General features: G+C 46.8%; 1 protein-coding gene across 4 annotated transcripts; it reads left to right on the forward strand.

Annotated features, from left to right (window-relative positions):
- The first annotated feature begins 110 nt into the window (after positions 1-110).
- Igsf22 (immunoglobulin superfamily member 22) lies at positions 111-22,465 on the forward strand. Of its 4 annotated transcripts, XM_005326735.5 has the most exons (22): positions 111-2,838; positions 5,755-5,886; positions 6,109-6,245; positions 7,438-7,537; positions 7,625-7,664; positions 7,830-8,004; positions 8,622-8,735; positions 9,248-9,410; positions 10,111-10,383; positions 11,258-11,542; positions 12,274-12,398; positions 12,480-12,621; positions 12,741-13,037; positions 14,087-14,389; positions 15,241-15,414; positions 15,620-15,748; positions 16,738-17,034; positions 17,689-17,777; positions 17,975-18,167; positions 18,893-19,192; positions 20,207-20,536; positions 22,231-22,465. In XM_005326735.5, exons 1-22 carry the CDS (start codon positions 2,730-2,732, stop codon positions 22,299-22,301), a joined length of 3,978 nt encoding a protein of 1,325 aa, XP_005326792.2. In that variant the 5' UTR covers positions 111-2,729; the 3' UTR covers positions 22,302-22,465. The 4 variants fall into 4 exon arrangements, with proteins under 4 accessions (XP_005326792.2, XP_077902485.1, XP_077902484.1 ...); XM_078046359.1 differs by lacking the exon at positions 22,231-22,465 and having other exon boundaries at positions 14,087-14,134; positions 20,207-21,546; XM_078046358.1 differs by lacking the exon at positions 22,231-22,465 and having other exon boundaries at positions 20,207-20,699.
- Positions 22,466-23,443: the final 978 nt, after the last annotated feature.

The following is a 23,443-nucleotide window of genomic DNA, read 5'->3' on the forward strand; positions in this document are numbered from 1 at the left end:
TGCACTCCATGGGGCTGTGTGCCCCTCTTTCCCAGCACAGGCACACACAGCTGGGCGCGCATGCTCACTGGTGCCCCTTGTGGAGACTCAAATCCAAACTTGAAAATAAGTCCCTTCTGCAAGATTCTCACACACTCTCAGCCCTATCCCACTAGGTGCCCTAGGCCATGGGGAGCCTCAAAGACAGGTGTGGGATGCTTCCAGAGAAGGCCCAGTGTCTGGCAGGCCTCTAGGTTCAACAGATGGGCTAGAGAGGTCAGGGCTGGGAAAAGGGGACACTCAGGTCACACTTAGGCCCCTCCTTGTTGTCAGCCCATATATCCCATGGTAGCCCCACCAGTCCCAACAGCAGCTGCAGCCCAGCAATTTCCCTTGTAAGGCCTGGACCTAGAGTAGCCCCTCCCAAGGGACCTAGGGAATCTGATCCTAAGCCATCCCAGACACTCCTGCTCTATTCTTATCCCCTTCCCCATGGGATGGAGCAAAAGTAGCTGTGACACCACTGAAGGTAGATGGGGGTCACCCCAGGACAGGACGAGGTGCAGGGTGGGACTTCTGGCCAGCCTTGCAAGATATTAGAACCTTGAGTGGGTTGGCTGTGGGTCCAGATGTGCAGGGTATGCTACAGACAAGGAAAAGAACAGCAGGGTGGCTGAAGTAGCTCTCATGGAGGTCCCAAAGAAGGAGGCATGCTCTCCAGCTACCCTCCAATAGAGATCTCCCTCCAAAAGGATGTGCCCCTCTACCCAGATTACAGAAATTGTACAGAAATCCTCTCCTCTCTGCTTGGGCCGTGCATGCACCACACATGGCAGTGTTCAGCCCCTTGGATTGGTGCAAGTGGCAGATACCCTAGAACTTCCCCAGGGCATCTCAGAAAAACAAAGACCTGTGGCTTTGCTCCCAACCCCTGCTGGACTATGCATGCACATATACCTGAGCATGTACATGTACACACACTGACGTGAGAACTTCGGCTCAGAGAAGTCCACACAGCAGCAGTGAGAAGCAAAACTCCTACCACAAGGGGGAAAAAAAGCGTACTTAGAGACCTCTGCCTCCCTCCCACCTGGTCCCCAGCATTTCCTCCAGCCCTCCATGTTGCTTCCCTCCCCAACTTCTCACCCCTGAAGCTGTGTGCCATCCCACTGAGGTAAGAGTCTAAGTAAGGGATCCCCCCAGGGGGGCAGGTATTTAAGGAACTGATGATCCTCAGTGCCCGCTGTTGGGGCAAAGAAGAAGGAGACGGACACCCTACAGCTCGGGCACCAGCTGAACCCCAAGCCGTGGATACAGCATTCAAGTATTGGAAGGTACTGGTCAGTTCAGAAGGTAAGGCCTCCCTCATGCCCCTGGAAGGGGGCACAGGCTGGTAACTTGTGAGCCCCTAAGGGGACAGGGAAGTGGTCTCAGAACCCAAAGGGAGAAGTTTGAATGAGGTGGGATAGGAGGGTAGTCTCAAACCACATAGCTCAGGAGAAGGCTTTTGATTCCCTAGAAGGCCACTGGCCTGAAAGCCAAGAAGCTATGAATTGCCAGGCACAGTGGCACTTACCCATAATCCCAGTGACTTGGGAGTCTGAGGCAGAAGGATCACAAGTTTGAAACCAGCCTCGGCAGTTTAGCAAGACCCTGTCTCAAAAAATAAAAAAGGCTTGAGATATGGCTCAGTGGTTAAGCATTCCTGGGTTTAATTTCCAACAACAACAAAAAAAAGAAGCAGTGGCAGCTAGGACCCTGTTCTGAGTAAGCTTGGACAGTGGACAGGTCATTTCTCTTAGACATAATTTTCCTCATATACCAAATAAGGGTTTAAAATTGATATGCGGATTAAAGGAGGCAGGTATATACATATATCAGATACTGTGGATCTGTTGAGAATGAAAAAATTTTTTATGAATTGGCATGCAAAGGTCTCCAAGATAATATTAAGTAAAAAAATGAAAGGGGGCAGAACAGTGTGTATAATAGACTGCCAGGCATTAAAAAAAAAAAAAAAGAACATACATCTGTGTTCTCATGAAGGAGCCTAAAGGCTACATACAGTAACCTCTCAGGGGAGCACGGGAGATGGGGCACCCAGGAGTGGGAAGGAGATGTTTTAATTTCTTTTTTAATGTGGTTGAACTATATACTTATATACTTTATAAAATTATAATGAATATAAACTAAGCCTCTGTCTTTACTGTGTCATAAGTGAAAGCAAAGCTGTGGGAATGAGTGGTCATCTATCTTAGCATTCCACCAAAGCCAGGGGTCCTAGGACCCAGAGAGAAGATCCAGAGGTTCCTTCTAAGGAATGTTCCAGCATGGCTTAGTCAGGAAGTTCCTTCTCAGGTCCTGCATCATTACCTCCTGGTGAAGCGCCCATGTCCACGGTATCCTCAACACCCTATGGACCCTCCTTGGTTGGCTTACTTATTCTCAGCCCTGTATCTTCCCCTTCTAAGAACTTGGAATTGTTTTGGGTTACCTGGTGAGGGGACAGGCCTATTGGTACTTGTAATCAATCAGAGAAAGGGATAAGGAGTGAAGAAAAGAGAGGCCAGAGAGCAAAGGCCCGCTCTCCTCACCCTTTCCTCTGCATTCCCATTGCCCATACGCCCACCCACACACATGCACTCACACATGAAAACATCTCTGAATCACCCTCCTTCTCCCTCCCATGTTCTTTGTGGCCTCATTCTTCCCCTGGTCCTCACAGGTGAGTGCTCAAGTCTATTGTCACCATGACGACCATTCACCACCAGCAGATGCTTCAGGAGCACGTGTCCATGGAGTTCTCCAGCTCCACCACCCACATACAGACCTTCTCCCAGACAACCAAGATCGTGGGAGGCAAGTAGAGAAAGGGGGGTTGGGAAGGGGCAGCTTTATTCCTCCATACCTATCCTGGAGTAGCCTCAGTCCTTGCCACTAGTGGGCCTCTCAGGAGCCCACAATACCAATAGCAACCCCCTTCCAACCTGTGCTTCTAATCTGGGGCTTGATAAATCTTCACCCAGCTGGATGTTCACCCATAGATCCAGGAAAACAGATTACGAAAAACCAGTCACATGGATGTGTGTGTGAAAGATTGATAAAATCTGAATTGCGTAAGGAGACCTGAGGCTAATGGACTGTGTGTCCCATAGTAGAATTTCAACATGAGGAAAGATAGGAAGGTAGTCACCTTATCTACATATGAGTAATGCTGACACTGTTCCATTTAAGACTTGGCTACCAGTGGAGAGAGGATGAACACATAAACAAGTGACCTAAGCTCCCAGGTTCTTAACCCTTGGGGACCAGACTTGGGCCAGGATAGATCCAAGAGAAAGTTGAGAAAGGGTCTCAGAGCACTGCAGACTGTTTTAGTTTAATGTCTCTAGTGGAAAGTGATTAAAAGATGGCCAGGGGCCATCCTCACAATCATTGCCTCTCCCTCAAGGTTCCAGAAGGATAGAGTCTCTCAAAGTCCTCTGTGCACAAGGTCAAAGTCAGATAAACATTCTAGACCAAGCACTCCTGGCTAATGAGGCAGAGTAAGTAGAACATCCAGGACCCAAGGTCTAAATTCTAAACCAGAAGTTGCAAATTCAAGTGATTTATATCAATGATTCTCCTCTCTGGTCACATAATAGAGCAATCTTAGTTTAGTGGGTGGAGAAGGTGAAAAGAATGTCAATACCTAAGTTTCACTCCAGACCATTAAATCAGTTATTTTCATAAAGCTCTCCAGGGATTCTGATGTGTAGCCAGAGTTGAAAACTACTGACCAACAGAGTCCATGCAGTGAATATAAATGTGGGGAAAGGATGGGTAAACTGGAGAGGACACTCCATCTAAAGGACAGCCATATCTCACCTCCCACTGACTGTTGTTAATGTGGGAATGAGTTCAGTGTTGAGAATACAGCAATCTGAATTTTTATGTGAACTATTTCAGTTTTCAGATATAGGGCTGCTTTTTTGTCTACATATTGCAGAGGTCAAAAAAAAGACATCTTCAGGCCAGATACAGCCTCCACACAGCTATTTAAGAACTCCAGTCATTATTTCAAAGAAGACCATGAGAGCTTAATAGGATTATAGTTTGGTTTTGTTTTCTCATCTTGATCCTTCCAATTAATGGGGATGCTAAAGGCACCTACTTCCGTGGAATGCTGTGAATATTAAATAAAATCATCTCTGATATGTGCCTACCATACTTTCTTGTACAAGGAACATGCCCCGTGAATGAGAACAATTGTTATTTGTTGATAACTCACCAGCTAAGAAGATTTTCTGTTGTTTATAGTGCTAAAATAGTTTTTTTGTTTTCCAAATAGGAAATTATATTACCACATTGAATATGCTCTTGGGGGCTAGAGGTATAGCTCAGTGAGCATATGCTTAGCATGTGCAAAGGTCCCGGGTTGGATTACCAGCACTGAAAAATAAATAAATAAAAAGTGAATATACTCAAATAATGAGATTCATATGTATATCCCTGCTGAAATGGGACTATATCCTGTCCTTCAATTAAGAATCACCACTCTGAGACCAGATATGGTGGCGCATGCCTTTTATCCCAGTACTTGGAGACTAAGGCTAGAGGATCACAAATTGAAAGCCAGCCTGGGCAACTTAGTGAGAACTTATCTCAAAATAAAAAGTGTTGGGAATATATCTCAATGATAGAGGACCCCAAAGCTTCATTCCCAAAATGAAGGTTGGGGAAAATCACTACTTTCAAGACAATGAATGATGAATCCACAGAATGGCAGGGGGGAAAGTCTGGAGCCAAGCTTAACTAACCTACAGCCCTCACAAGCAGAAATGTCTGGCCCATCTTAATGCTAGTGAGGTACAAAGACTTCCAGAAGAGAAGCCCAAGAAAACAAGGAAATCCTAAAATAGAAGTGGGTTTTTGTTGTTGTTGTTTGTTTCTGAAACAGGGGCATTGCTAAATTGCCCAGGCTAGCCTTCCACTTATAACTCTCTTGCCTCAGCTTCCCAAGTCAATGAGATTGTAGATGTATATCAGGGAAGACTCCTTTTTGTTTTGTTTTTTGTGTGGTGATAGGGATTGAACCCAGGGCCTTGTGCATGCGAGGCAAATACTCTACCAACTGAGCTATATCCCTAGTCCCTGAATACTCTTTTTTTAATAAAAAATAATAAGATTCAGGGCTGTGGAACAGTGAGGTGATTGACCATTGAGGAGTGAAAAGGAGTTGGCGTCCCCTAGTGGCTACAATTTGACATAGCAATGCCCCATCTACTAAGCGCTCTCTCTCTCTCTCTCTCTCTCTCTCTCTCTCTCTCTCTCTCTCTCTCTCTCTCCCCCTCTCTCTCTCTCTCTCCCTCTCCCTCTCTTTCTCTCCCCCTCTCTCTCTCTCTCTCTCTCTCTCTCTCTCTCTCTCTCTCCCTCTCTCCCTCTCCCCCTCCCTCCCTCCCTCCCTCCCTCTCTCTCTCTCTCTCTCTCTCTCTCTCTCTCTCTCTATATATATATATATATATATATATATATATATGATGGACACAACACCTTTATTTTATGTGTTTTGGTTGTTATTTTTTATGTGGGCCAGGGTTGTGGCTCAGTAGTAGACGCTTGCCTAGCATGTGTGAGGCACTGAGGTCCCTCTTTCTGTGCGAAAGTGGGTCCTGTACCTGCTGGCTATTGGCTCTCCTGCTCCACCATCCATCCCCTAAAGCAAAAATGAGTTCTCCAATCCAGAACTGAGCTCCCTACCTGGAGCCCATTCTGACTTCTCACCTGCTCCCACAGAGGAAGTCATGACGAGGAAGTCCTCCAGCACAGTGGAGTTCTTCAGTTTGGTGACCCGGAGTTCCAACATCCCTGCCGGCGAGAGCGTCCCTGAGTTTGTGGAGAAACCTCACCCAATCACCTTACCTGAGGGTGTGTCACTGCCTGTCTTTCCCCAATCTCCTGGTGCTTCCCTTTCGTCCCCAGGTTCACCCGCCCCACCCAATGTTCCCCAATACACAGACATTGGCAGAGCCAAGTGAGTAGTATCCTCCCCTTGGCCTGGGCCAGACCCAGATCCCCAGGAAGAGGAGAGAGCAGGCAGAGTGTCTAGCCTGTGGGCGGAGGTAAAAATGTGTCCTGTGCCCACCACAGGGGATAAAGCTGAGTTCCGAGCACGGGTGCAGGGGAACCCCAAACCCAATGTCTCCTGGAAGAGGGAGAGTGGCATCCCCATCAAGGAGTCCGCCAAGATATTCTACGACAGCATTAACAAGGAGCACGTGCTAAAGGTGCGCCCTGATGTCAAGGTCCATTACCAAGGAGGTGGGAAGCAGGGAGCCCAGGGCGGATTGCCTTTCCTCACACCTAAAAGAGAGCCATAAGGGCCACCCAAAAACTGGGCAGTGGGAAAACAGGACATTGTTGCCCTAAAGGCACCGGCGGGCTGGAAGAGGCCGACTCAGGAACTGTGGTTTTGCTAGTCAAAGAAGGGAACCAAAATTACCCACACAGCAAGGTCTAGCTAAGGCAAAGTCAGAAGGACGGGGCCAGAAGGTGAGAGAGCCAAAGACAAAGGAGAGATCAAATCAGTAGATGTGGGAGGAAGCTGCAGAATCATAGTGGGCAGAGTGAGAATGAGGAGTAGCGCCTCGGGGATTGGGATCGATTAGCCAGAGCAGGTGTGAGCATAGGGAGGTTTGGACCCAGAAAAGTCCTGCCCTAGGCCCATCAGCTTCCGGGTCACTTCCCAAGAGCTGGTACTCAGCTTCAACCTCTGGCTTCAGGCCGTTGGAGGAAAGGGATGGTGGATTACTGGGAGATGTAGGCCTATAATTACTCCCAACCCTATAATTACTCTGGTCCTGCCCCACATCCCTTTGTGAAAAAAAGATCTCCTCTCTCCCCCAAAGTCCCAGAAGGACAGAATCCCTCTGACAGAAGTTGGCTCCTTCTTCTTCCAAATCCCAGCATTAACTGGACTCAGCCTGGCACAAGCACACAAGCTGCCCTAGAGTCCCCCTACTGGCCACCCCTTACATAAGCTCATTCATTCAGCAGCACTTATGATTACCTTGACTTCCCAGAGCCCATCCAGCTGTAAGCGCCTGCAGACATGCACCAAGTCAACCCTATTCACCATTTCCTGGGGTTCAGCACAGCCACTAATACAAAGGAGTAAATGAATATATTACATGAAGAAAATGTTCATTTGGTGCTGAAAACTTAGAAGTCAGAAAGTCCCCACTTTCTAGGAGCTCTCAACCCAGGGACAGAATCTGAGAAACAGATAGAGAATGTTAGTACCAGAAAATCAGGTGGAAAACAGGCATCCTCATACTAGCTATTACTTGGTACTTCCAAATCATAGAGGCTGCTCAATCCATCCAACACTCAGTCCCTCCCCAAAGAAAGTCTCTTTCCTCATCTTATAAGAAGTCACTCTGTGGTTCCCTCCCTGTGCCCTCTAATGGTCTGATCCAGCTGGAACCACTGACCTCAGATGACTCCGACAACTACAAGTGCATTGCAAGCAATGACCATGCAGATGCCATCTACACCGTGTCCCTGCTGGTAACAGAGGGTGAGACAGCCCCCTCCTCCTGGCCTTTGCTCTTAAGATAGACTTAGACTCCCCTCTGTCTGACATTGCCCCTCTTTCTGTCCTCAGGTCAAGAAAAACTAGATTTCAAGAAGATGTTGAAGAAGAGGTGAGACTAGGAAGCCCAGGGTACACTCTCCCACCCAAGCTGGAGCCTTCAAAGGCCCCTCAACAGGTCCCTGAATTCCAAGAATTCATGGATTCAAAGTTGGGAAAGCTCCCTCTGTCCTCAGATGGGAGGCACTTAGTACAGCTTGGTCCCCTCTTTCTCCAGGGCTCCTCCACCCCCCAAGAAGAAGCAGAAAGTGACAGATGAGAAAGAGATGCTGGAGATTTTGTCCAAGGTGCCCAAGAAAGACTTTGAAAAGGTCTGCATGGAGTATGGTTTCACTGACTTCCGGGGGCTGCTCAAGAAGCTCAAAGGGATGAAGAAGAAAGCAGAAGTGGAGGTCAGTGCCCAGCAGGGGGCTGGAACCTGCAAGCCAGGGCGTGGGCTTCAATGCCAGTGCTAAAGCCAACCTGCACACACAGTCTCAGAGGCCTACTTTCCACTGCAAGAGCAAGAAAGGAACTCAAGTCACTTCCTCCTACCTCTCCTCTCTTTACCTCTTCCTGGTGTACTTGCATGAACTTTGGAATCATAGAGATCTGGCATCAAATCCCAGCTCTACTGCTTTATTGGCTGTGTGACCTTGAGTATCTCTCCTGAGTTTCCATTTCCTCATCTGCAAAGTGAAAACTATACTTTCCTCCTTTATTTGTTTTTGTGTTGTTGTCATTCATTTCTTCACTCAACAAACTCATATTAAGCATCAAAACTTTACAGAATCTGTGTAATAGGCCCAGATACAAAGTCACTTTCACAAATAGCAGTTCCTTTCTCATCCCCCATAATATTCTTCTCCTAAACCTTCTAGTTGATCGATGACCCTGGGGGAAGGAGTTATTTAATGAGCCTACTCATTTCTCCCCAGTCCCTTAGGGGGTCTCCTCTAGAATTTTGGAAACCACCTGGGCATACTCCAGATGCTCTAACATTTGCCATTTTATTAAAATAATCTTACAGGCCATCCGGATTCTGAAGCCCCTGGAAGACATAGAGACCAAGATTGATACCACAGTAACCTTTGAGTGCATCCTAGAGCTGAAGGACCCCAATGTCAAGATGATATGGATCAAGGTGGGGGTCCACCCTAGCAATATAATTTCTTCTTTGCATCCTCTCTGTTCTCAGACCCTCTCATTATCTGTAAGCCAGGGCCTCTCTTCCATCCCATCAAGAGAATGCCCTCATACAGTTGAAAGAGGCAGGGAGCTGGACTTTATTCTTAGCTCTTCCATCACTTTGCTTTTGATCAAAGACAGTCATTTTTCTCTCTGTGTGCCTCAGTTTACCTGTTGTTACACTGAAAGGCTAGATTAGATAATCATAAGGTCACTGAAGATCTGTGCCTCTAGGAGAAAGCATCTAATGAACTCATACATATTAAGAGTTTAAGCCTTATGGGGAGACAGGGATTCTGAGTCCCTCAAGCCAGATAAATGAGACTAGAGAGATTATAGGGGCCTCTGAGAATGTTTAGAGAGATGGACAATGCATCCACCTGCTTAAGCTGGCTTTGGGGAATGGGGAGCTCTGAAAGTCTCCTCCTAAACCCCTTCATCAGCTTTCCCACCTGTTCCATGAGGTAGGATACTGAGCCACTGAGGATCCAATACTCCCTGGGCAAGTATGATGTGAAGCAGATGGGCACCAAGTACATGCTGGTGATTACCAACGTAAACATGAGTGACGCCGGCGTCTACAGCCTGTCTGTGGGTGATAAGCGGATGAGTGCACAGCTCACAGTGCTGGGTATGAACATGGGTCTGGGAGAGGAATGGCCAGGGAGGGATCCTTGGGGATATTGGAGAGAAACTGTGGGATTATGCATGAAAGAACTGTAAGAAGATGGGCGTTAATAGAAGAAAAAAAAATAAGCTGTAAGGGAGAGGACTGTGAGATAATAAGTGCTGTGGGACATGTAGCATACTGGTTAAGAGCACAGACTCTGAAGCTAGACTACTGGAAAGTCATATCCCAGCTTCTGCTAATTATGAGATGTAAGATTTAAGGCAAGTTATTTAACTTCTTTTCTTCAGTAAAAATAAAACTGTAAAACGTGGAATCAGGTAAAATATATGTGATAAATGGATGAACTAATATGTGCAAATTGGCTAGAAGGTTTTAAAAAATTGCTATTAAGGGCTGGAGTTGTGGCTCAGTGGTAGAGCACTTGCCTAGCATATGTGAGGCCCTGGGTTTGATCCTCAGCATCACATAAAAATAAGTAAATAAAATAAAAGAGCCATTTACAACTAAAATATATATTTTTTTAAAAATGGCTATTAACATTACTGGAGAGGAGACCCTGGGAATAGACTCCAGAGCAGAAGGGCTCACCAGTGGGATGAAAGAAAAGGTGCTTCCCCCCAGTGGTGGTCTACAGAACACCAGTGACACTTGCATATCCATGTTCCCTTCTGTGTTCAACCTCCCCCATTCTTTGCTGCAGATGAGCCACTGAAGATCTTAGGAGATCTGAAGCCACTAAAGGTGACAGAGCGCCAGACAGCTTTGTTTGAGGTCCGTCTCTCAAAGAAAGAGCCCAACTTTGTGTGGAAGTTCAATGGGAAGGAGTTGAAGAGGGATGACAAATATGAAATCTCAGTGTCTGAGGATGGTCTGACCCACACACTTAAGATAAAGGATGCCAGACTCAGCGACAGTGGCGAGTTCTCTGTTCAAGCAGGGAACCTGGTACAGAAGGCTCAGCTCACTATTGACCGTGAGTGGTTGGGGAAGAACCTGAGGGGTGGGCTTTGTGCCATAGTAACCTCTGCAAGGGCAATCATACATCCTCCTGTCCATTTGTTCATGTGACAGTTACTGGGAAGAGGGTTTTCTGAAAACTCCTAGTCTAGTAAGGGAGGCAGGTGTGAAAATAACTAAAATAGCAGTTCTTGGGCTAGGGATCAAGACACGCTGAAGTCTTTTGAGGTGGGATATCATGGAAATTATTATGGCTTTAACATCATATCATACAGCACATTTATGTAGCATTCCAATATTATTGCTAGTTTGGAGATTTGTACATGATGGTGGGTACACCAATGAACAAGTTACTCGCATGAATCACACCTGGGATCTGCCACATGGAATCATCACTGCTATGATGGAGACAGTTATAGAGGCCCTGGGAGCACAAGGAAGGGGCACCACCTGGCAATGTCAGATACTGATATGATGAGGTAATGCCCAAGTCTTAACAAAGAGAACAAAAAGCAGTTCTGCTTTCAGAGAAGAGGGAGAGAAAAAAAAAACATCCCCAAGAGAAGTTCAGCAGGTTCGAAAGTTCAGACATGGCAGGTACAACATCAGAGATCTTTCCTGCAGTGCTGTAGAAGTTGTTATCCCACATTACATAAGAGGAAACTGACACTCAGCAAGGTAAATGAGGTGTGTGGAATCAACAACTGAGTAAGGGCAGAGTTGGGACTCTCCCTGCCATGCAGTTCCTTGGGTCACGTATTACATACAAACACACTCAATGTGTCAAGTTCTTACATTTTCTAGGGCCAAAAAGAGGGCAAAGCAGCATATAATTGCACTAAAAGGATACTAAGGAATAGGCCAAAGTGTGTGTGTCTTTCTATCTACAGGCATTCCCATAAAGTTTGTGAGCACTCTCAAAAATGCACGTGTGAAAGAGAAGAGTCGTGCATGTCTCGAGTGTGAGCTGAATTCCAAGGATGTGACACTGAGATGGAAGAAAGATGGGCAGCTGCTGGCACATGGCTCCAAGTATAGCATGAACCACGAGGGCAAGCGAGCAGAACTGATCATTGAGGATGCACAGCTCAGCGACGGTGGCGAGTACACTGTGGTGGCCATGCAGAATGGGGATCCCACTGAATACTGTAGTACAGCCACCCTCACTGTGGAAGGTACCCCGTCAGCCCACACTACCAACCCACTAACCCAGAAATTTCCTTACCACGGATACTGATCTACTCCTTACTGACTTCAAACCTCACCAGATCATGACCAACTTGTACCTCCCCACTCTGATCACCCCTATCTCCCAAATTCCAACAATCTCAAATCCCCCATTCCTTGAACATTCATACTTTTTAGACCATGATCCTCCCCCATCTCCCAGATTCTATCCCAAATTCTTTAACTTCATCTTTTACTTCCAGATTCTGAACATCCCCAGCAGCCCTGACCATCCGCTACTCCCTAAGTGTAACCATTCCTCATTGACCCTGACCAACCTCAATTCCAATGACACTAGGCATCCCATCGACCAACATAACCACAACTAAACATCCAAACTCCACTCATCACCTGCATGTACATCATTTCTGTCTTCAATATCACATCCTAAGTCCCAGCCAAGCATCCTCCACTAATTCTCCCATTAACCATCTCTCAGTCTTCCTGGGTGCCATTTCCCAAAACACTGACCTTTCCCCAAATCCTCTAACACCTACTTGCACCAGCCCCCGACCCCACACATTGACCATGGAGCAATCTACAGACCAAGGCCAACGCATCTGTTCATCATAAATGATTTTGATTGACATCTCATCTCTAACTGCTCCCACTACCATACCATCAGCCATTTTCCCATGAATTCCTTCCCCCTGAGTCAGTCCAGACCCTTTCTTCCCAGAGCGCCTGGCCACAGTGAAGAGCGGGATGTCTGACGTTCACGCTGCCACCGGGAGCCCAGCGGAACTGTGCGTAGTGCTGAATGACGAGAAGGTGGAAGGCGTGTGGCTGAAGGATGGCAAGGAGGTTGGAGGCAGGAACAAGGGAAGGGGCGAAGGAGATCTACCTGGCCCACGCTCTCACTCACTCCCACCCCTTGTCCCCTAGATCACTGACTTGCCGGGTGTGCAGATCGTGAAGCAGGGTGCAGTGCACAAGCTCATCTTCCCCAACATGGGCCCGGAGTATGAGGGCAAGTATACATTCCGAGCCAAGGGTGCCGAGAGTGAAGCCTCCGTATTCATCGCGGGTAAGGTCCTGTCCAAGGAGTTGCAAGGACTCCTGGCCTGCCCACACGCTCATGACCCCTCCCCACTGACCCCTCCCCATCCTTGGTGGGCAAGCCTTCCCTGCTACCCTCCTCTACAGATCCTCCTGCCATTGACCCGTCAATCCTGGAGGCACTAGCTGCACACCCTGTGACTGTGAAGGTAGGCCACACAGCCCACATAAAGGTGCCTTTTCGGGCAAAGCCACTGCCCAAAGTGACGTGGTACAAGGACGGCATGGAAGTTACGGAGGAGGAACGTGTGTCCATGGAGCGCGGGGAAGACCAGGCACTGCTCACCATCTCAAACTGCGTGCGTGAAGACAGTGGCCTGGTTCTGCTCAAGCTTAAGAATGACTACGGCACAGCCACAGCCACTCTGCACCTCAATGTGCTGGGTAAGGAAAGGGCCCAGCAGGACTATCTGGAGGCACTGGCTGCCCAGCGCTCAGGGCAAGTGGCAGGCTGGTGAGGAGGACCACCACAGAGTTGTTTGGTCAGGGGATGGGGCTGGAGTGCTAACAAACAGAGGACCACTTCCTAACTTCCTAAGTGACCCTGGTCAAGTGGGCTTCTCAAGCCTGTTTCCCACCAGGAACGGGGTGATGTTTTTCTCCCTACATTATCAATTTTTAGTGGTTTTAAAGTGTATAACCAGTGCACAGCACACAGTAGAATTTTCAGTATGTTATTAAGTATTATTCTTGACTGAATAACAAAGACATGGCTGGAAGTTTAGGGGGAAATGAGGAGAAAGAGAGGTGGGATTTTAGGAATGGAGGTGAGGTGGGAAAAGAAATGGAGTGAGGTGGAGGTGAAAGGGTAGGGAAATAAATAAAATGGGAAATCTGGATGGGGATGGGATTGGGATTTGGGATTGGTCTAAACATTGGGATAAAGAATGAGATGAGGAGCTGGCCTTAATGAACCTCCAATATATGCACACCCTATCACCCCCTCCTCTGCCTGCAATTCCACCACTGTGGGGTAGAAAGGTTTGGGTTTTAATTCAATTCAGAAGAGTGCCTCTTCTGTGTTCTCAGTGTTGGAGATAAAGAGATGAAGTATCCCCGGCAGTACCTCAGCCCAAAAGGGATAAACAAGTAATTATAGGGTAGAATGTGATGCTAGAAATCACTGGTGTTCTAGAAGCTAAAAAGTGGGAGAGAACTTGTCTAGAAAGATACCAGAGGACCAGCTAAAGCAAGAGTTCCCAGGGGGTGCAGAAATGCACCCATTTCTATCCAGGCAGGAGGTTCAGAGGGCAAGGATCAAATTCTTTTGGCAAGTCTTAGGAGGAAGGCTAATGGACACAGGGAGAAGCAAGAGATCCAGAAAGCTCAGAATCCATTTATGCCTCAGGCTGGCCAGACAGCTGGTGAGTGGGAGGAGCCTCTTCTGATCCTTTGCTTCAAAGCCCTATTGTGAAGCTGTTCTCTGTCCTCAGACCGCCCCAAGCCTCCACAGGGCCGAGTGGAGTTCCTGGAGCTCTCCGGTAATTGTGTGCACATGAAGTGGAAGGCCCCTAAGGACAACGGAGGACGACCTGTGACACAGTTCATAGTGGAACGGAGGGCAGTTGGCAAGAAATCCTGGATTAAGATAGGCGAGGTGGATGGCAAAGTCACCAACTTCTCCACCAATAAGGTGGAAGAGGGAAAAGCCTACCAGTTCCGTATCCTGGCAGTCAATTCAGAGGGTGTGAGTGACCCCCTGGAGACTGACGAAGTATTTGCAGGAAATCCCATAGGTCAGTGAGATTGCCTGGTACTCAGGGGCTCAGCCAGGGGTCAGGCTGGGGTCCTTCAGCCAGTGAGGAACACTGGGGAATTCCACAGGATCATCTAACTGACCTGTGAAACAGATTGACTGTAGAGGAAGAATAGAACATAATTTCGGGCAGGAATTCCAAACTTTTTCCCATCAGATCACATATGCAGCATATCCCTTTGGGTATACCTAGATATGCACAATTCCAGAAAACTAACTTCACTTTTTTACTATTCTAGATACCATCCTAGAATCCCAGGGAACATAATGTCACTTTAGGGATAATTTTGAAAATTCTCTTCATATTTTTCCCAAAGAAAACCCTTGACAATATGGGCATTTTAATTATGACTGCTAATTAATTACTTGTTACATCCCTCCCAACTGATTTCCAGGTCTCAATGTGTCAAGACAGTAGAATGAGAACTGTAGCAAACGGGGAAGGGGGGGGTCACGTGATTGGAATGTTTAAGTCAGTGATCATTATTCTTGGCTGTATATTAGAATCACATAGGGTTTTTTAAAAATGCTTATGCCTGCACTCTACCCCAGCCCAATTAAATTAGAATATCTAGAAGTAGGACCCAGACATTACTGGGTCCTACTTCTAGATAGGACTTCTAGATAGGATAGGGTTACTTCTGGAGTTAGAAGTAACCTCAGAAGCTCATTAGTTGTCAATGGTGATTTCCTTTTATACCCCACTTGATGATAAAGTACAACCAAAGTTAAGTATCAATCAGGTTTTATTAGGGGAAAGAGGTCAACATGGGGGAACAACAGTCTATGTGCTCCCCTCTCCTAACCTTTGCCCTCTCCATGGCTCCACAGAACCCCCAGGTTTTGCCTCCCAGCCTCAAGTGACTGATGTGACCAAAGAAACTGTGACCATCACATGGAATGCCCCTACACAGGATGGGGGAGCCCCAGTGCTTGGCTATATTGTGGAGCGAAGAAAGAAAGGCAGTAACTTGTGGGTACCAGTCAACAAGGACCCCGTACAGGGTAAGGTCCTAGGAGCAGAAGCTCAAGAGGGACCAAAGGAAATCTTGCTGAGGGGACCCGTTGCTACTCTGAATTTCTGCTTTCCACTACTCTTTTGAGTATTTTAACAGCATCTCATGACCTCCTCTTCTAAGATATCTCACTTTTTGACCTCTCACTCCATGGATGCTCCTGGACTCATAAACCCTTCGTGTCCCCATTTCAGGTACCAAGTATACCGTGGATGGTCTCCTGGAGGACACAGAATATGAATTCCGAGTGATAGCTGTGAATAAGGCAGGCCCTGGACAGCCCAGTATGCCATCCAGTTCAGTGGTAGCCAAGGATCCTGTTAGTGAGTATGGGGCTGCCAGGCCTCAACACATAATGGAATTAGCTCATAAAGCACAGAGAGAATTTCTTCCCTGGAAAAGTCTGATAGAAGAGATCATACAGGCTCCATTCATTAGAAACTTCCAGGCTTGTGGAGGGACAGGATTCACACACAAAATAAAGCCAGCTGGGCACAGTGGTGCACACCTGCCTGTAATCCTAGTGACTTGGGAGGCTCAGGCAGGAGGATCAAAAGTTCAAGGCCAGCCTCAGCAACTTACTGAAGCCCTAGAGAACCTAGCAAAACCCTATCTCAAAATAAAAAGTTTTTAAAAGGGCTGAGGAAAATGGCTGGATATTCAATTATTTAAGTTCAATAAAATATTTAAAATTTTTTTAAAAAGAGCTGGAATGTGGTTCAGTGGTACAGCATCCCTGAATTTAATACCAAGTACCAAAAAAAAAAAAAAAAGGAAAGAAAATAAAGATTGAGCATCAGGAATAGTGAGGAGTCAGTGTGGGAAAAGATATTATCAAGCTTTAAACATTTCTGGTCAGGTGAGGTAGTAAAGGTATGTTGAGGATTGAGTGAGGGTGTTGGGGAGATGATTGGGAGGATGAGTTTAAAAGATGAGGTCATGGTACTCCCTATAAATGGATATAGTAGAAATGGTTAAAAGTTGGCGTTTTGAATGTAGGCTTGAATGTATGGGTTATGTGAATTTGTGTGAGGAATGTTAAATATTAACTTTAAGGATGAAACTATTGAATTGGTAAAAGAATTGAATTTGGAGGTTGTTGGGTGTGAAAGGTTAAGTTTTGAGGATGTGAGCTATAGGAGTCGGTAGTAGAAGTGGTACAAGTTAGGGCCCGGGAATATTGAGGGTGGGAAGTAGGCATGGTCAGATGAGGTAGTAAAGGTATTGCTGAGATTGAGTGAGGGTGTTGGGGAGATGAATGGGAGGGTGAGTAGGATCAGTTGGGGACTGACTGGATGTCTGTCCTATCCAGAACCCCCAGGCTTGGTGCAGGGACTGCATGTGTCTGATTCATCCAACTCGAGTATTTCCCTGGGCTGGCAGGAGCCTATAGAAGGAGACCCACCCTCTGGCTATATCCTTGAGATGCGGGCTGAAGACAGCAAGGAGTGGTCCAAGTGCACAAAAATCCCCATCTCAGGCACCTGCTACACAGTGGGGGGCCTGACTGAGAGGCAGAAGTACTTCTTCCGCATCCGGGCTGTGAATGAAGCTGGGGTTGGGGAGCCTGTGGAGCTAGATGAAGGGGTTCGTGCCATGCCACCACCAGGTAAGGACAGAGAGGGCTGCGGGTTCAGGCCTATCATTCTAGCTCCAAACCTTCCTCTCAAGGGAAATTGGGTGGTGCTATATCAAGACAGAGTTATCCAAAGTAGCCCCAGTTACTCAGGAGGCTAAGGTAGGAGGATCACTTGAGCCCAGGAATTTCAGAGCAACTTGGACAACATAACAAGACCCCATCTCAGAAACAAAAAGAGAAGAACAAGGAAAAGTAATCCAGGGCTATAGCTATAGCTCAGTGGTAGAGCACTTGCCTAGCATGCATGAGGCTATGAATTCAATCCTCAGCATCTCAAGAAAAAAAAATTCATTTCTCACTTGTGCCTTGTACCTGGACAGAGTTAGAAGTAACCCCAGAAGCACTCATTGTGTGCCAAATGGTATCCACTGTGAGCCAAGGGCAGTGTCAGGGATATAGAAATAAACAAGACACAAGACCTGCCTTCTAGGATCCTATATAGTAGTAGAGGGAGACTGACAGGAAACAAATAAATGCTTCACAGTGTTGCTGGGCATCTATAGATTTGATATCCTTTAATGGGCCCAGGAAAGAGCAGAGGTTTGGAAAGGCTTTTGAAGGAAGTCTTAAACTGAATCTTCTGGAAAGAGGTTCATGCCCTTACTTCTTTCTCTTCCATCTCAGCTGCCCCAAAGTTTGACCTCAGTGCACGGCTGAAGAGTCACATGGTGGTTCGTGCTGGGACAGCTCTCTGCATCCATGCAGCCTTCTCTGTGAGTTGTTGCTGACCCTGGCCACCATATACCCTCCACATAACCAAGATGACTATTGTAGACATCATAGTCTCTGCCTCTGACTCTGTTCCCCCTTGCCCAATTCCTGGCACTAGACTGGCAGGAGACTTCTTGAGAGGGCCTTCTCCCAAATACCATCTGGGTGATTGACGGTACCACCTCCTGTCACCACCCAGGGCTCACCACCACCCGATGTGATCTGGAAGAAAGATGGTATCACTACAAAGGGCCGGGAAACAATCACCAAAGGCAAAAACCATTCCCAATTCCTCATCAATAGCACCAAGCGCTCTGACTCAGGGGTGTATCGAATCTTGCTCCAGAATGAATTTGGAGAGGCACACTATGACATTCACGTGCATGTGACAGGTATGGACAGCAGGCAGAAGTCCCCAGGAGGTATCCCTGCATATTCCAAATGTAGCTTACTGCTGTTTAAGTTCCTCCCGCTGGAAAGTGGGCCTTAGGTTAAGGAAGCCTTCTTTGACACTACAAAGGCTTTATCACCTTTGCCTAGTGATGAGGTTTGATTCCCCTCTGGTTCTCAAAGGCCCGATGCCCCTCTGGTTGATATTCAACTAGGACCAAGCCATTGTTTCAGTTTCTTCAGTCTTATTTGGTGAGCTTTGGGACATGAGAATATGGACAGCAGAGAGACTAGAGAATGGGAGAGGGGCAGGAAGGACAAAAGGAGATGAATCCATGAATAACTGGAGTGACATCTTAGAGAGGACAGGAAGCTTTATAATAAAGCTCTAAGCCTCCAAAAAAAGAAAAGATAAACTTTTATTGAGTAGTAGTAACTCCATACCATGCAGTATATCCATTATTCCTATGAAGCAAGTAGTCATTGTTATTCTTCATAGTGTAAATAAGGAAATAGGTCTCAAAGAATAACTTGCCCAAGGTCACAGGGCTACTAAATGTCAGAGTAACACTTCAGCATGAGGCTTGTCTAGCTCCAAGACATCTGCTGCCTATGAATCAAAGAAGAGAAGTGCCTCATCCTTTTTTCCAGTGGGCTGGGCAAGTAGGTAGGATAGGGACATAATACTTCAGCCCCCAGGTAGCTGATAGACTTTCCAATGTTCCAGATTTCCCCCGGCCTCCTACAAACCTACAACTGTTTGAGGAGGTCCCCAACACAGTGACTCTGACCTGGAACCACAGCCCTGACGTGCAGGAAGATGGTGATGCACACTATGTCATCATGAAGCGGGATGCCAGCAGTCCCACATGGTTCACGGCAGCTGAGCGTGTCTTCAGCAACAAATACACAGTGACAGGGCTGCTCCCAGGCAGAAAGTACTATTTCAGAGTGGTAGCCAGGAATGAAATTGGTGACAGTGATCCACTGGACTCCAAGGATACCTGGCTCGTCAATAAGGACCACAGTAAGTAGGAGCTTGAGGTTTGCATTACATCTGGGAGCCCTGATGGTGGGGATGACATAAAGGTCACAAAGGGGTACGCAAGAGTTGAGATAAAAATCGGAGAACCCTGGCACACACCTGTAACCCCAGAGGCTAGGGAGGCTGAGACAGGAAGATGGCAAATTCAAAGCTATCATCAGCAACTTATTGAGGACCTGTCTCAAAATAAGAGTTGGAGATGTAGGTCGATGGTAAAGCATCCCTGGGTTAAATCTCCAGTATCCATAAACATATAAACAAAATCAGAGATCCATTGAGATGGAAAAGTTAATATCTGGGACACTGAGGAAAGTCAATGTTAGGGGTATTTATTAGAGAAGATATCTTAGGGGCATTTTGAGAGATGATACAAACATGGAGATGGGTAGATACCCTATTTTTGAGGCAGGGATGATGGCAGAGGGATAGGGTTGGGTAGAGAGGGGATTAGAGCAGAGACTCTTGGTCTGCTCTGAAGAGGGGCTTATAGGAGTGAGGGCTGGGGACTGACTATGAGGAGCAGGAATGAAGTCTGAGCAGGAATGAAAAGAAGAAATTTAGGGTGGAGATAATAGAAAAAAATGGAAATGAGGGACTAAATGGGACAGAACAGAGAATACTAGCCAATGGAAGCTAAAATGACAGAGGGGAAGTTTGGAGGGGAGTTGGAGGCCAGGAAAACAGCTTGAATACCCAGATCCAAGGAGTTGGCACTGGAAAGACATCTAAGCTCCTGGGGTCTGGGAGACTATAAAAACCTATGAACCTGCTTAGGTCAAAGAACCCTAGAATGGCTTGGGGGAGGGAGGGGTAGTGTGGTAGAGCCTTTAGGAACCAGTGTAACATCAGGGCTTCCAGAGTTGATGGTGTCTGAGAATCTGGTCCAAGTCCTTGGGGTTTCATGTAGGCTGGGTCTCCAGGTGCCTTCCAAGCTCTAAGACAGGGATGGCAGCTAGGGAGCCACTCACAGGCATCCACCCCATCCCTCCTGCACAGTTGAAAACCTGGACACCAAGCTGAAGCCATACCAGCAGAAGGACTGGCGCCACGCACCTCGTTTCCTGACTCCGCTCAAGCCACACATGGTGCTCCAAGGCCAGGATTGCACCATGACCTGCGCCTTCCTTGGGAACCCACGGCCCACAGTGACCCTCTACAAGGGCGATGTCAACATCACGGCCAACTCCAAGTTCTGGTACAACTCCACGAGTGGAGTATGCACCCTTGTCATTCCCACCTGCACACTAAAAGACAGTGGGGAGTACAGCGTGCTGGTGGAGAATGAACTTGGCAAGGACCGCAGCAGCTGCACACTTACCGTCTATGGTAAGGCCCCGAAGAGTCCATCCTGTCAGGGGCAGGGGTGCCAAGCAGTTATTTCAGTTTGGGGGCCATTAATCAACTCTCTTCATTTGGCTAGCACCATTTTTTATTTATTCTAACTGCCATCTGATGGTGCAAATATTTTCAGGGTTCTTACCACTCTTGGATCCTCTCAATATCATTTGTTATGTTCCTGGCCCCTGCAGATGTAAGTTTGTGATCCTTTAGTAAGCTGTGGTTTGCAACCTTTGGTAATCCTAGACCACCTTTAGAAAAGATGGTCACCAGACTCACCAACCACTCTAGCAAGGGTCAGGAAGGACTATATATGTTTACAAGATTTTGAAAGTGATTCTGATGTGCAAACAAGATTGAAAACTATTGGTCTAGGGCAAGGACAAATGGAAGGCACAAACAGCAGAGGGACTGAATGCTCCCCTCCCTCTTGCATATACATGTCTTATTTCTGCTCATATGTGTGCACATAGAGGGAAATGTTTCATTCCTTCCCACACATAGCTACATAGCCAGCAATGAACCCCAAAAAACTAACCTCTTTGCTTCCTCTTGCTTATATACCCCCTAACTTTCCCTGATCCTCAAAATAAAGTCCCTAACCAACAAGTCTCTCCCACTGCCCCTCCTCTCTCCATCCTCATCCTCTGTCACTCTATCAACTCTCAGAGGTGAGTGGTGCTCAACTGCTGTGGTCTCCATGGTTACAGACCTCTTTCCATCCAGTTATAGATGCCTTTCCTTGGGGAAAGAACCATGTCTTTTGGCTCTGTCTCTCAAGTGCTCAGTTCAGTGGCACTGAGATAATGATGCCTCTGGAGTGGCTGCTAAACTGCACAGAACTAGGCCAGGGCAGGCACTGTGGGAGCTATACAGCTTTGATTTCACAGATAGAGAGATCCCTGATGATTTAACTCTGGCTCTAAGCACACAAACCCAGGACCCTGATGCCACCACTGACCAACCACATAACCGTAGCAAACTTCTGGATTCTTTTATCTCACATATTTCAAAAGGCTGTGGGGCTTCAATGAAATGGTACATGGCAATGCCTGGCACAATGCATGGTTAAATATTCAGTGTTGAAAAAAATGGTAACTCTTGCCAGGCAGTGGTACATGCCTATAATCCCATCAGCTAGGGAGGCTGAGGCCGGAGGATCACGAGTTCAAAGCCAGCCTCAGCAACAGCAAGGTGCTGAGCAACTCAGTGAGACCCTATCTCTAAATAAAATACAAAATAAGGTTGCGGATGTTGTTCAGTAGTTGAGTGCCCCTGTACCCAGTACCTGTCCCCCAGAAAATGGCAGCTCTTGCTTGGCACAGTGACAAATACCTGTATTCTTAGTAACTGGGGAGGCTGAGGCAGAAGGATCACAAATTTAAAGCCAGCCGCAGGCATTTAGTGAGGCCCTAAGCAACTTAGCAAGACCCCATCTCAAAATAAAATATAAAAAGGGCTGGGATGTAGCTAGTGATTAAGCCCTCTAGGTTCAATCTCTGGTGCCAAAAAAAAAAGGGACAGCTCTTGATCCCTGCCCTGCTTAGCCAACCCCAGATTGAGGGTCCCAAGGTCCAGTTCCCAGTTACTGTGTAGTAACATAGTAACTAAGCCCAGCAGTTTGTAGTTTCCCTGGCCCCTAGCATCATTAACACTAACAAATGTTTTCTTTGACCTTTCAGATAAGGATGACAAGTCAATTCTAACATCCATCACTGAGAACCTACAGAAGAAATCAAAGCACCTGATGTGAGCTCCAGCCCAGCCCAGGCATCTGGAGGCTATTGTAACGTGGGGCTTCTTGGCGTTTCTCTGCATGGCCCCAGTGTACAAAGCCCAATCTGCTCTCTGGCATATGTCAATGTAAACATCTGTGAAGGGACAGGACAATAAATTCACTGAGCTTACCCTTTACTACTCCTGAGAGTGGAGTACAATAGGGGCCTAGAATATGGATTCAAGTGTAAGATGAACCAAGCTCCAAAACCACCCACAAAGGTGTGACCAACCTCCTTTTGACTGGGCCTTGACTTGCCTTCCTCTCCTCCACTACCACACTGCACTCTCCCACTCCCCTCAGGCATAGGGCAAGTCTTGAAGACTTCATCCTTTTCTGCATCCTGCTCAATCCCATTTCTTCACACACAGTAGGTCTGTGTTCAGCACTCTGAGGTTTGAAAGGATCATGACTTTGCCTCTTTGGTGCCCAGAGGTCCCACTATTAAAGCTAGAAGGGACTCATCATCCAGTTTCAAATATTTTACAGCAGAATCCTTCCTTAAAAGAAAAAAATCTTAAAATTACTGCACTTGAAATTAGGGTCATTGAGCCTTCTGCCTCTCCTTATTCCTTCCTATTCTCTACCAGGGATCTCATAAAACCCTAGTTTGGCTGGGCATGTAGCATACACCTATAATTCTAGATTCTTGGGAGGGCTGAGATAGGAGGATCATAAGTTCCAAGCCAGCTTTAGCAATTTAGTGAAACCTTGTCTCAAAATAAAATAGAAAAAGGACTGGAGACATATCTCAGTGGTTGAGTGCCCCTGGGTTCAATCCCTAGTACCATGAAAGCAGGGGAAGAAATCCTTAGTTTGAGGCTCAGTGGTAGAGTTCATGCTTAGTATGCACAAGACTCTAGATTCAATCCCCAGCACCACAAAAACAAAAAACAAAATCCATGAAACCCTAGTTTGAAATATCATTGATTCACCCAACACCTATGAGAATTTGAGTGTCCTATATCACATTCCCACAAATGTGTTCTACCAATGGCATATTCACCACCATCCAAGGCTTTCCTTTCTACTTCAGGGTTAGGGCATTGCCTGTTAAAATGCAAATGCCCCTGGAGTAGTGTGACATGTTAATCTGACAAGGCTTTATGTCTAAAGTA

The sequence above is a fragment of the Ictidomys tridecemlineatus genome, chromosome 4, assembly GCF_052094955.1.
Source record: "Ictidomys tridecemlineatus isolate mIctTri1 chromosome 4, mIctTri1.hap1, whole genome shotgun sequence".
Taxonomy (NCBI): Eukaryota; Metazoa; Chordata; class Mammalia; order Rodentia; family Sciuridae; genus Ictidomys; species Ictidomys tridecemlineatus.